We start from the raw sequence: 13,547 nt of genomic DNA on the forward strand, positions 1-13,547 counted from the left end.
ATTGGATTTGAGAATAGTAAAATTTGCTGATTTATATTTTTGTTGTGTAAGCTTATTTATTATGAGTAAGGGATAATGTACATCCAGTTGGTTGTTATCTCAGAATAAACTCCAACAGGGTGATAAGGACCCCGATGCAAAGCTATTTAATGGGCTGAAACTAGCAGGAACTATCCACTTACCAGAGGGGGTGCTGTCACAGTCAAGAATGTTACATTTCTTTGTGTTCTTTGGTCGAGGTTCATGATCACAATCAACATGTTCATTTTCATCCTCGGGCTCGGCCTTAGTGTTGACACATTTAACCAGTCGGCGCTGAACACCTCCTCCACAGGACACCGAACACTGCAAATACACAATAAACTGTTGAACAACCAGTACTCGGATCAATAAACTATTGCAAAGTTTTGACAACCGAAACTGTCTTGAAAGGTGCCATATCCTAATATTTATTAATATATTTGACTCAATCTGACTTTAGATTCTGAAAAATCTATTTACACGACTAGTTAATGTTTTTGAATCTGTATGACAAAATAGCTAGATTTAAGTTTTTACAAGCTTATATCTTTTTCTGTTAATTAGATTTCAATTCAATCAAAGTTTCATTCAGACTGAGTTCAGTCAGACTGACTGGGGTATTTACAGGCTTTTTAGTATAAACTGAGACATCAGTCTGATGATGAATTCATTATTTGGTTGCATGTAAACAGAGCATTTTTAGCCCAAATTCAAAAGCATTTTTACATGACCAGAGGTCACCCAAGGTTTGAAGGAATTTTATATCTCATCATAGGAATCATACTAACAAACCAACCTTTATTTTGCAAAAGCAACACTAAGCAATGCTGAAGGGATAAGGAAATCACACTATAGGTTTTGCAAGGTGGTTAATACAACATAATCACATACTCTAGTCCATATATGCATTTAACATTATTTCCACATGATTTGACAGCACTGGTACGGAGAAGGTGTATAGAAGGGGTTCTCTGTATCATAGCTAGGTTCAGATGCTGTGAGTATATACCCACAGGGGTAGACCACATTATGAGCAAATTCATGAGCACACTGTCATTTGACTTCACTGATTGTCCAATTGTGTTATTTTCTACATGCAGGTCTGACATTCTGCACACACACACACACACACACACACACACACAACTGGGAATAATTCGTTATATATCTTTGAAAATCTAGGAAGAATAACTGGGATGGTGCCACAAAAAAAGTGCTTTGTTGGCTGTTTTGATCACATCTAATACAAGTAAAGTATACTGTCCAAAATGTCTGGTATGTGGGGGATTTACTAAAAGTGCTTGTGTAGCACAATGGTTCTAAACGAGTGGTGTGGTATTGTAAAAGCCCCAACAGATGACAGGATCAAGGCTGAATGATTGGTTTCTGGAGGTGTCGCACAACGATCCTCTTCATCCACCTCCGGTTCCATTCTTCCTAGAGGTGCATGAAGAGGTTACTAAGTCTGAGTAGGCAACTTTTTCTTCTCGAAACAGAGCAAGTGTCTTTTCTGTCTTCGCTACCCTCAATGGCGGGGCGGCTTAGGGGTATGTGGAGATCCCCCTAGTCAAGCATGCTATTGCGATGCAGCTTTGCCCGCAGAGCACTGCTGCCTGGCAGGGTAATCCACACCTCCAGTCAAGAGCTTGTAAGGTCTCGTCTGTTCTAATGGCCAAGGCTTACGTCACGGTTCATGAATTCGCTGTCTCTCTCTCTTGTCTGTGTTTGTGTTGTTGTGGGTGGAGCCGCCGATCACTGGGCTCATCAGCTCTGCAATCAGGACTAATTAGTACACCAGCTGCAGAGGATCTGCACTGACTATTTAGTCTCTCGGGTTTTCCCCTTGTCTTTTGTCAGATCGTTGTTTGGATGTCGGTTCTGTTTCATGCCTGTTCAGTCTCCTCGCTGCCTGTCCGTTTGTCTTGCACATCTGCCCTCTCGTCTTCACCATCTCCTGGATTATCACCGCCGTCAACTTCCTGATTGTCGTTTGTCTTCACTCACCTCCCAGGATCTTCACACTGGACTGGGCTGTACCACAGCATCCCTGTGTCGCTGAGTGTTGGCTTCCTCGGACTTTGTGTTCATCATCATCTTTATCCCTGTTTCACATTTATTAATAAAACTCTCTTACTTGCTTTTGAATCCATCTCATCATTACATCACATTACAGAGCTTCTGGATAGGCCACCTCCACTCTGCACATCATAGCCCTCTTGCAAGTCTATCAGGCCAAGTGTAGTTCTGACCAGGGTTCTAAATTAAAACTTACTAGCCAGTTTGGCTGGTGATGCATGACATGAGGCTCTGTTCTCGGTCATTTATCCCCCTGGCACTGTGCTGTAATGCTACGTGATGACGTTTCATATGCCCATTGGCTGCACGCAGTTTGCAGTGAAACCAGCGCGAAAAACATGGAAAGGAATAGAGATTCCATCAGAAAACACAAGGAAGAAGAACGAATGGAGCCAGAGCATGGAGCATAGACTGAAAGAGGAGGGAGTTAGCTATTAAAGAAAAAAAATAAGATTATACTAAATGCGGCGGTGATTGGGACAGATTTCTGGGGGCGAAAAGAGGAACGAGGCAGGGGATGAGGATATAATGCAGCCCCGCAAGTCACCTGTAGGAGAAAAAAAAAATCAATCCGTGACGACGGTTTTGCAATCCGTCCCCTCAGTTTATAAACCGTACTCACGAATTCATAAACTGTTCCCTCGGTTTAACAAATCGTACCCACGGATTAACAAACCTTGCGCTCATATTTTGTAAACCATACCCTCGGTTTTTGAATCTGTACCCACAAATTCATAATCCGTGCGCACGCTTTCGCAATCCGTTTCCTCGGATTTGTAAACTGACGCGCATTTGTAGCTCCGCCCCCACCAGCAGATTCATTTCTGTTTATTAAACATTATTTTTCATAGTATCCAATGAGTCTTTGAGCGTTTATTTTACATTAATCACCAATAGGATAAGACACAGCCGCCTGTGTTGTATGGCCAAAGAAATAAATGCTAAAAAGAAGAAGAAAATAAGGGTAAAAAGCAAAACAAAACATAATTTGCCGGTTATGTTTTCATTCAACTGAATGCAATGTTATTTTTGGCCTCATTATTTAATAATAACATTAACAGCGAAACATGCATCTAACTCAGGCAGGTGGGGTGGATGGAGCTTAGTACAATAAAATCACAAAAAAGTATTCATGCATATTAAGAAAGAATTGTACACAAGCATTTACAAAACTGTCAAAGTTTATTTAAAAATAAAGCAATTCATGAATTATTTTCTTGTACTCATTTATTTAGCCTACAAATTAAAATTATAAAATAACTATTTTTATCATTATTATTATACAGGTTATGCATAATAATCTTTTATCCAAAACAATTTACAACCGAGGAAAAAATAACTCCAGAGTTAGTCACAATGCCAGGTTTATTGTACAATATTAATCAAGTGCTATTATAAGATTATTCCTTTATTATTATTAAACCTATTCCACATAATAATATTCAATAAAGCTGTATGTTAACAAGAGCTTGCTGCATGAATCCGTCAGTAGGGTTTACAGATCCGTGGGATCGGATTGCGAAAGCGTGTGCATGGATTATGAATTCGTGGGTACGGATTCAAAAACCGAGGGTACGGTTTACAAAATCTGTGCGCACGGATTGGAAATTCATGGGCACGATTTGTTAAACCGAGGGAACAGTTTATAAATTCGTGAGTACGGTTTATAAACTGAGGGGATGGATTGCAAAACCGTCGCCACGGATTTATTTTTTTTCTCCTACAGGTGACGTGCGGGGCTCCGTAGGGTATCGACAGAGAAACAAAGAAAATAAAATGTAATGCCAAATGGCTGACGGGTCATAAATGGCTTGTGTTTGATCACAAGAATGTAGTAATCCTTTGTCAGGATTGCCGCATGTAAGTTACGCGAAAGGAAATAAAACAACAAGCAATTTTGTTGGTGGGAACTAATCATTTTAAATTTGAGTCAGTGTGTATTTTGTTGTATGCATTGTACTTTAACCCTACAGGTGATGAAAGTCATGGCACAGTCCCTGGGTCAGAAGCCACCTTGGTGGGCCAGGAATGCCACCTTTGGCTGAACCTGGCAGATATGAGGGGGTCCAACAAACACTACTTCCTAGACTCCTTAATCTCCTTGGCTGGCATCTTTGGTGATGGGGTGGAAAGATTTGCCCAGAAGTTCTCTGCCGTACAGAAGCAGACAGAGGCAGTTAAGCACATTGCCTCCGTCTGTCACATCCTGTCCCAGTGGCTCAATGCTGACAACACCCCGCGCCGGCTGCAGCCCCTCCGCCTACTCGCCACCAGGGCACCCTTCCGCTGCCTCCAACGCATTCTGAACTGAGCCCTCGACAGGCTCCCGTTCAGGATTTTGACACAGAAATGCATTTTTCAAACCATTCGTCCACACGACTGGTTCGCAGTGAATGATCTGAGGGAGGCATACTTTCAAGTCTTGAAACAGGTCGTTTCTTCGCTACATGTTCGAAGGGCAAGCATATAAGTACAAGATATTCCCCTTTGGGCTGTCCCTGTTGCCTTGTGTCTTTACCAAAGTCATGGAGGCATCCCTCGCTCTGTTGAGTGAAAGAGGCTTACGCTCTCTCACCTACTTTGATGATAATCGCATACTGGCCTGGTCTCGAGTGCAGTTGTGCGAACACAACAAAGTGGTACTCAGCCACCTCAGCTTGTTGGGGCTTTGGGTCAAAAGGGAAAGTGCAAACTTCAGAGGCTCCTAGGGCATATCACATACACTTCTGCGGTCATACATCTCGGATTGCTTCATATGGGCATGGGCATGGCATGGCTCACTGGGTCTCAGTCACCCTGTCCTTTCTTCAGACTTTCAACTCATGGTCAGACCTTATCTTTCTTTGGGCTGTAGTGCAAGTGTCCAGGCATGTTGTCATCTCAACAGATGTCTCTGCCATAGGCTGGGGGGCCATGTGCAACAGGAATGCATCATCGGGTGCCTGGACAGGGCCTAGACTGCAGTGGCATACCAACTGCCTCTATTTGCTAGCAGTGAGACTTGCTCTGCGATGCTTCAAATCGCTGCTATACGACAAGCACATACCGGTCCATACGGACAATACTGTGATCGTTGCATACATCAAGCACCAAGGCAGTCTACACTTCCGTTGCATGCCGCATCTCGCCTGCCATCTCCTCCTTTGGAGTCAGAAGCATCACAGGTCGTTTCACGCCGTTCACATCCAAGGCGAGCTTAAATCGTGCAGCTGACAAGGTCCACCCCAAAACAGATTTGGAGATGCTTTGGGGACACTCAAGTAGACCTGTTTGCCTCTCCGGACACATCCCACTTCCAGCTGTACTCATACACAGCTGGCCTCTGGGCCTACTCAAGAATGTGTTTCTCCCAATGAGCCTTCTCGCACAGAAACTGTTCAAGGTCAGGGAAGATGAGGAGCAAGTCCTCTTAGTAGCACCATTCTGACCCAATCAAACTGATGCTCCTCGCGAGAGCCTCTCCTTGGCGTATTACTCTGAGGAAGGATTTCCTTTCTCAGAGAGGGGGCACCCTCTGGCAACCATGTCCTGACCTGTGGAATCTCCATGTGTGGTCTCTGGATGAGACGCAGAGGTTCTAGATGGTCTACATCAAGTAATAGTAAACACCATCCCTTCAGCTACAGCCTCTTCAAGACACACTTATGCGCTGAAGTAAAATCTGTTAATCGATTGCTATTTTTCCCAGCGAGAAATGTAACCCTCTGGAGTTGATTAACACATATACGCGTTCTGAGGAATTTTCTCCTCAAAACCCCGAAAAGAACTTACATTACATATTCAGTTTTGATCGTACAGATAAGAGCCATACATCAATCATATCTGTATATGGACTACTTTTTTTGTATACAGACATAATAACAACAAAACTTTGTGCATTTATAAAATAAAGATAACAAACAAGGCGTGGTTTCTGCAGCCTTTGTCTGTGCTGATCTTCATTTACAAACGCGTCATTAAACTGTAAATCAGTGAATACTCAACGAAAAGACATGAGAGACATATCTATAGAAAGCCTGAAATGTCTACTTTTAAACTAAACAAGTGCTGCCAAAAACAAATTCTGTGATAAAGTAATCCATATGAAAACGCGATGTCTATTTTTCACGTCACCCTTCATTATCTTCTAATGTGACCATGCCCCCACGCTGAACACCCTATTCAGATTATAATGTTTCACTGAAGCACGCAGCTTGTATATGCCCACACAACAGAAGACAACGCAGTGAGACTGTTCTTCAAGTTTTTTTATTTTACTGTTTGCTTCACGATGAGAGGAATAAGACATAATTCACTCCAAAAAGATGTGATGTGGTTGAGGATTTGAGATTTAGATTTCCTCAGAAAAAAAGAATGAAGCACTTTATTCAGCAGAGATCATAAACATGAGTAAGACTCTTTTTATTTATTTATATACTTGTACTAGTTTTCACATAACGTGTAAACATTTTACTAGTTAGACTTTGTCCAAACTATAATTCCTCTCGCAAGTGGATATAAATTATGTTGTGGGATAATTAAATATATTCTAAATAAACTACAAACTGTCAGGATTTGACCTCCTGTAGTTTGTCTCTTTGCCTCTAGAGGTCCCCTGTGTTCCCTTCTGCCTTAATTCTTCCTTGTTTAGTCTTGTTAGCATTATCCAGGTCACCTGTGCCTTGTTTCTCCTAGAGTATTTTAGCTGAGTTTTCCACTTTGTTTAACACCTGGTTTTTGAATCTTGGCTGCGTGCTACCCGCTTTGTATTTCCAAGTCCTTCCAAGCAACCTCAAGTAGGGTGTTCTTCTTTATTTGATTGTTTGCGTGCTCTAGTTTTGTTTTATCCCCTCGTGGAGTTTATATTTCCCCTTGTGGTTTTTGTTTTCCAATTATCTCTCATGTTATTAATTCCTCTGTCTGAGAATAACTTTTGTTGGATTTTTGGCTCATTACAACCTCTGTGGCCTAGTGGCAGATTTCTCAACCACCACACCAGAGACCAGAGTTCTAGCCTGGCTCATGACAGAAAAACCAAGTCACTCATGGACCCAGAAACTCTCAGTTCCAATGACCTATTGGCAGTGATTACTCAACATGAGGCATCTTTCCAGCGCCATGAAACCATTCTCAGCCGACAAGAAGAGCTAATGGCCAAACATTCTCAACTCCTGGCCTCACTCTCCGTCAGGGTTCCCATAGCACTGCAGATTTCGCCATAGAGTTTCGGACCATAGCCGCAAAAAGTGGATGGAACGATGAGGCACTGAGGGTCTGCTTTCAGGGCGGGTTGTCTGAGCCCCTTCTAAATGAGTTAGCCACTCGAGAACCAGCTGAAGATCTTGAGTCCCTCATAGCAATGGCCATCCACCTAGACAATCGCCTGAGAGATCGGAGGGCAGCTCGTCGCAAGGAGTCTCAGTCCCAAGTTCTTCAGAGGAGGTCTGGTTCTCCAGTTTGTAATCCTTCATCTAGAACTTCCTCAGCTCCTGAACAGCTCTACGATTCCCCAGAAGAAATGCGATTAGGCCATTCCAGGCTTTCTCCTAATGAGAGTGTTGTTGCCTCTTCTGCGGTGCTTCCAGCCACTTCTGTTCCTCTTGCCCCAAGCTCTTGGGAAATGCCTGTCCCCATACAGCAACAGGAGGGCTATGATGGGGAAAATCAGAGCTCCTCCTACTAACGCCGTCCCAGCAGTTCCAGCCACGTTGTTCTGGGAAGGCCACCAGCTTCAGGTCCAGGCAATGATTGATTCTGGGGCCACAGGCAACTTTTTAGATCTAACCTTGGCTAAGAAACATAAGATCCCTACCAAACTTCTTTTTCGCCCCCAGGCAGTTACTGCTTTGGATGGCAGACCTCTGGAACCAGGCAAAGTAACAGAGGCCACTAAATCCCTGCAACTTACCATCTTTCAACACCAGCAGGAGGAGACCTTCTATCTTATTGACTCCCCTGAGTACCCTGTTATCCTGGATCACCCTTGGCTGTGCTGACATAATCCCCATTTCGACCGGACCACTGGCACTATCCTAAGCTGGGGCTCTATTTGCCAACTGTCCTGCCTACTTCAAAGTTCCCCAGCCCCTTGTTCTGAGTTTCAAGAGTCTGTCGACCTGTCCCGAGTCCTCAGTGTTTATCATAAGTTCAAGGCAGTGTTCAGCAAGTCCCGGGCCACCTCCTTACCACCTCACTGCACTTATGACTGTGCTATTGAATTACTCCCTGGCTCCTACCCTCCCAGGGGTCGGATCTTCTCCTTATCTCCCCCAGAGCACTCAGCCATGGATCTCTACATTAAGGAGTCCATGCCTCATCCTCCCCAGCTGGGGCAGGTTCTTGTTTGTTCAGAAGAAAGACGGGGGTCTTAGGCCTTGTATTGATTACTGGGGCCTCTACAAGGTCACGGTTCGAAATCGATACCCCCTACATCTCATGGCCACAGCCTTTGAACTGCTTCAAGGGGCTTCCGTTTTCCGCAATGCTTACCATCTTGTGCAGATTCAGCAGGGAGACGAATGGTAGACTGCCTTCAAAAACCCAACAGGCCACTATGAGTATCTCTTAATGCCGTTTGCACTCACCAATGCCCCTGCAGTATTCCAAGCGCTAATTAATGATGTCCTCCGGGACCTGCTTAATTTGTCTTTGTATACCTTGACGATATTCTCATTTTCTCAAAGTCACTGGAGGAGCATGAGGGGCATGTTATTAGGGTTCTCCAGAGATTCCTTGACAATCACCTCTATGTAAAGTCAGAGGAGTGTGAATTTCATGTTACCCAGGCTCAGTTTCTTGGATTCATTGTCACTCCTGGCCACCTGGAGATGGACCCTAAGAAGGTAGAGGTGATCCACAACTGGCCCAAACATACTACAGTCAATGAGGTTCAACGTTTTATTGGTTTTCCAAACTTCTATAGGAAGTTCATTAAGAATTTCAGCTCTGTTGTAGCCCCAACATTTGCTAAGGGAGGAGGAACCAAGATTCAGTGGGGTCCGGAGGCAGCAGGGGCCTTTGAAGATCTCAAGCGCCGCTTTACTTCTGCTCCCATTCTTTTGATCCCTGACCCAGACAGACCTTTTGTGTTGGAGGTGGATGCCTCAGAGGTGGGGGTAGGGGCCAACCTGTCACAGATAAGTGAAGATGGAAAATTACACCCTTGTCGGATGCCGAGCGCAGCTACCACGTGGGGAATCGTGAGTTGCTCGCGAGTGGCCCTTGCCCATGAGCCTGATCCAGGTGGTTGTCTCCCTGGATGCCTGTTCGTTCCTCAATCTGCCCGATCCCGGGTCTTGCAGTGGGCTCATGAGTCTCCCTTGAATTGCCATCCAGGAAGTGCCCGCACCCTTGACTCTCCAGCTGCAGTTTTGGTGGCCGTCCATCAAGAAGGACGTTAAGGTCTATGTGGAGGCCTGCCCCGTGTGCAACCAAGGAAAGTCTGCTCATCAGCGACCTCAGGGACTACTCCATCCCTTACCTATTCCCCGCAGGCCATGGTCACATCTCTCTCTGGAATTTGTTACTGGGCTTCTGCCATCCCAGGGCAATACAGTCATCCTGGTGGTTTTAGACCGGTTCTTTAAAGCTGCCCGATTCATTCCCCTGCCCATTCATTTGGCCAAGGAGACTGTGGAGCTCCTCATGAATCATGTCTTCCGCATATTTGGAATTCCCCTGGACATTGTCTCTGACCAAGGTCCCCAGTTCTCGTCCCGGTTCTTGGGGGGCCTTCTGCAGGCTTATTGGGGCCACGGCCAGCCTATCACCTGGGTTCCATCCAGAGTATAATTGCCAGATGGAACGTATTAATCAGGATCTGAAGACCACCCTACGATGTATGGCGGCTAGCAATCCCACATCTTGGGCCACCTATATAATTTGGGCTGAATATACCCACAACACCCTCCAGTATTCAGCCACTGGACTATCCTCATCTGAAAGCCAGGCTATACCCCCCCCCCATTATTCCCAGAAGAAGAGGCGCAAGTTGGTGTTCCCTTGGCCCAATGCTTTGTCCAACGCTGTCGGCTAACATGGAAGAAGGCCAGACATACCCTCCTTCGGACTTCCCAGAGATACCAAGATAAGGTTAATCGCTGCCGCCGGACAGCTCCCAATTTCCGAGCCAGTCAAAGAGTTTGGCTATCTACTAAGCACCTGCCCCTCCATGTCAAATCCAAGAAACTCTCCCAGAAATACATGTGCCCTTTTTTGCATAGCAAGTAAAAGGTCACCCTGTTTCTTATCATTTATTTCTCCCTCATTCCCTTAGAATTAACCCCACATTTCATGTCTCATTACTAAAAACTGTCTTGTCTTCTCCATTTGCCCTCTCCACACAGACCTCCTCCACCTCCCAGGATCATCAACGGCCAGCCAGCCTAAACAGTGTGCCAGATACTGGACTCCCAGAGGGTCCAGAACTCACTACAGTATCTGGTGGACTGGGAGAGCTATGGGCCAGAGGAGTGCTCCTAGGTTCCAGCTAATGACATCCTGGACCCAAGCTTGATCCATGAGTTTCGCACCCGGAGGCCGGGGTGTTCTGGAAGGAACGTAAGGGGCCGTTCCTAGAGGAGGGGGTCCTTTCAGCATTCAACCTCCTGTAGTTTGTCTCCATGCTGCTAGAGGTCCCCTGTGTTCCCATCTGCCTTAATTCTTCCTCGTTTAGTCTTGTTAGCATTATCCAGGTCACACGTGCCTTGTTTCTCCTAGAGTATTTTACCTGCGTTTCTCCCTTTGTTTAATGCTTGGTTTTTGAGTCTTGGCTAAGTGCTACCCACTTTGTATTTCCAAGTCCTTCCAAGTCTTTCCAAGCTACCTCAAGTAAGGTGTTCTTAGTTATTTGATTGTTTACATGCTCTAGTTTTTTTCTCCCCTCATGGAGTTTTTATTTACCCTTGTGGTTTTTGTTTTCCAATTATCTCTCATGTTATTAATTCCTCTGTCTGAGAAGAACTTCTGTTGTATTTTTGGCTTACAAAGACTTATCTTTAAATAAACCAACATTGCCTGGAGTACTTAGTTGAGTATTTCATTTGGGTATAACATTACAGCCTCTGTAGTGGCAGATCTCTCAACCACCAAACCAGAGACCTGAGTTCTAGCCCGGCTCGTGACACAAACATAAAATTATATAGATTAATTTTGTCCTCACATTCTTTCTTGTAACTCCTCCCTCTCAATGACACAGCTGACTGAAAGGCTCATTATGCAGCTCATTGTTCGAGCCTTTGTCTTCTCAGGTGTAAATCACAATGATATCCATGATAGTTGACACCTACTCGCATATGACTTTTACCAACACAATTTAAATCAATATATTGTTTTCTGTGAGTGAGTAAACAAGATGACTTTCACATAATTTAGAAACAAAAATTCTAGGCTATAAGCTCCAGTTCTCAAAATTTCCTGGAACCAATGTTCTGTATGTGTTTTATGGCCTAATTAAAGTGATTTAACATTTTTAGTTTTTCACTAACAACAAATAACATTTTTTTTTCTCAAAAACACAATTGTGTACATACATGCTGCTCACATATTATTATAGCACAGTTTGTGCTGATTACAGTGAGATTAGACTTTAGCCTTTTCGATATTTATAAGAAACTAAACAAATCACAAATGTCAGGGCATGGCAAAATTTCTCCAGGCCCCAAAAATACCCTTAGACTCCAGAGGGTTAAATAGTGACTCAAAGAACCTTGCCAAAGACATCAAGTAATTTATGAAGTTTATGACTCAACTGTGAAACTGCAAAAATAAATAAAGGATACAATTACTAAGTATGAAATGATTGATGAACAATGAGAATGTAAAGATAATTTAACTAAGAAAATATACATAATATAATATATAATAATAAACATTGTATTAAATCAATTCAGTCCAGCACAGAGTGAGAGCACATTCTGCGTGAGGTGTGGCATCTTCTTGGGCATAGGCATGGGGCGCCTCGATAGCAGACATCTGTAGGGCTGCCAGCTGGGTGACACCTAACATGTTTGTGATATTCTAAAATCTCCGTGTAGAGCTTTCGGCAAAGCTCACTGCCAACATTCATTGGCTTGTTTTGTTAACCCTATAGGGTGATTAGGCTCTCTGGTGAGATCCCAATTCATCAGTCACTGCTGACGTAACTTTTCTGTTAACATATGTAACATATGTAACATTTTGTATCTAGTGCAGAGGGACATTGTTAAGCTGGCTTAAAAAATCTACCAAACATTTCCTCAAGTTTCATGTCTCTCACCTGACCCCAGGATCCAGTAATCCACTGGTGGCATGGATGGACATTGCAAGTCTGGATGTTGCTGGGCTGTAGATCTTCATCACATTTCCCAGTTTCAGGGCAGGTGACTAGCCTCTGCTGCTCTCCACCTCCACACAGCTCTGAACACTGTGGGCATATACGATGTTCGAATAAGACACATAGAGATGAAGAGAGTAGTGTGAAGATCAAGAAGCAGTCACAAAGAGCTGAGGAGAGAAACGTAAAGCTTCTGAATGCTAAATATCTTAACCTGCCCCCAAGAAGATGTGTACCACTCTGAACAGTTGTGAATGTTACAAGGAATTCGGACAGGAGGTCTGGAAGAGGTGGCCTGGCAATGAAATGGCCGCAATAACCTCTGATCTCGTGTGTCGTAACACTGAAGCTCTCTGACCTTCATTCCGACACCACAATTCTTCGAGCACTGCCAAAAGAGATATTTGGAGTGGCAACTCCCATTGTGTTTTCATTCATTGGAAATTCATTGAATTCATAATGTTTGGCTTCATGCATGCAGACTTACTTTACTCCACTGTCCAATTTTCCATGCAGAGCAGGGACGAAGGTAGCAGCGGCGTGCTGGCACTGGCCTAGTAGCTAGGTCACAGTCTGATTCATCACCCGTACTGCAGGACACTGACCTCCAGATGGCACCAAGCCCGCAACTTGTTGAGCACTATAAAATCATAGTATAAAGTACTGTTCACATTAAAAAATGCATGCAAACCCTGTTTAAAGGGTTAGAATAACCCCAAAATGAAAATTCTGTTACTAATGACTCACCCTCGTGTCATTCTAAACCCATAAGTCCTCCATTTATCTTTAGAACACAAATTAAGATATTTACGAAGCAAGGATATTGGTAAAATAACCCATGTGACATCAGGGTTTCCACCGTAATTTGATAGAGCTATGAGAATACGTTTTGTATGCAAAGAAAACAAAAATGACAACTTTATTCAACAATTCATCTCCTCTGGTCACCCTGGTGCTATTTTGGATATTATCCATGCAACACAAAAACCAATCTCCTAGCTAGGTTTCTGGACCTTGATCGTGGTAATTACATTGCTGTCAATGGGAGGGTCAGAGAGCTCTCAGAATTTATCTAAAATATCTTAATTTGTTTTCCGAAGATAAGTAGTGATTTATTCAAGTTTATTCAAGTATACTGGGTATTCATTTTAAATAATTA

At 43.7% G+C, this 13,547-nt stretch overlaps 1 protein-coding gene across 2 annotated transcripts in view; it reads right to left on the reverse strand.

The window, feature by feature from the left end:
* Positions 1-13,547, reverse strand: part of LOC113106359 (A disintegrin and metalloproteinase with thrombospondin motifs 7-like) — a 78,930-nt gene that overhangs the window by 17,015 nt on the left and 48,368 nt on the right. For both annotated transcript variants that reach the window (XM_026268214.1, XM_026268215.1), the window contains exons 20-23: positions 12,876-13,028; positions 12,603-12,776; positions 12,332-12,478; positions 183-345 (exon numbers count right to left, since the gene is read on the reverse strand). In XM_026268214.1, the coding sequence (XP_026123999.1) occupies positions 183-345; positions 12,332-12,478; positions 12,603-12,776; positions 12,876-13,028 (637 nt within the window). The remainder of the gene's footprint in view (positions 1-182; positions 346-12,331; positions 12,479-12,602; positions 12,777-12,875; positions 13,029-13,547) is intronic.

The sequence above is a fragment of the Carassius auratus genome, chromosome 7, assembly GCF_003368295.1.
Source record: "Carassius auratus strain Wakin chromosome 7, ASM336829v1, whole genome shotgun sequence".
Taxonomy (NCBI): domain Eukaryota; kingdom Metazoa; phylum Chordata; class Actinopteri; order Cypriniformes; family Cyprinidae; genus Carassius; species Carassius auratus.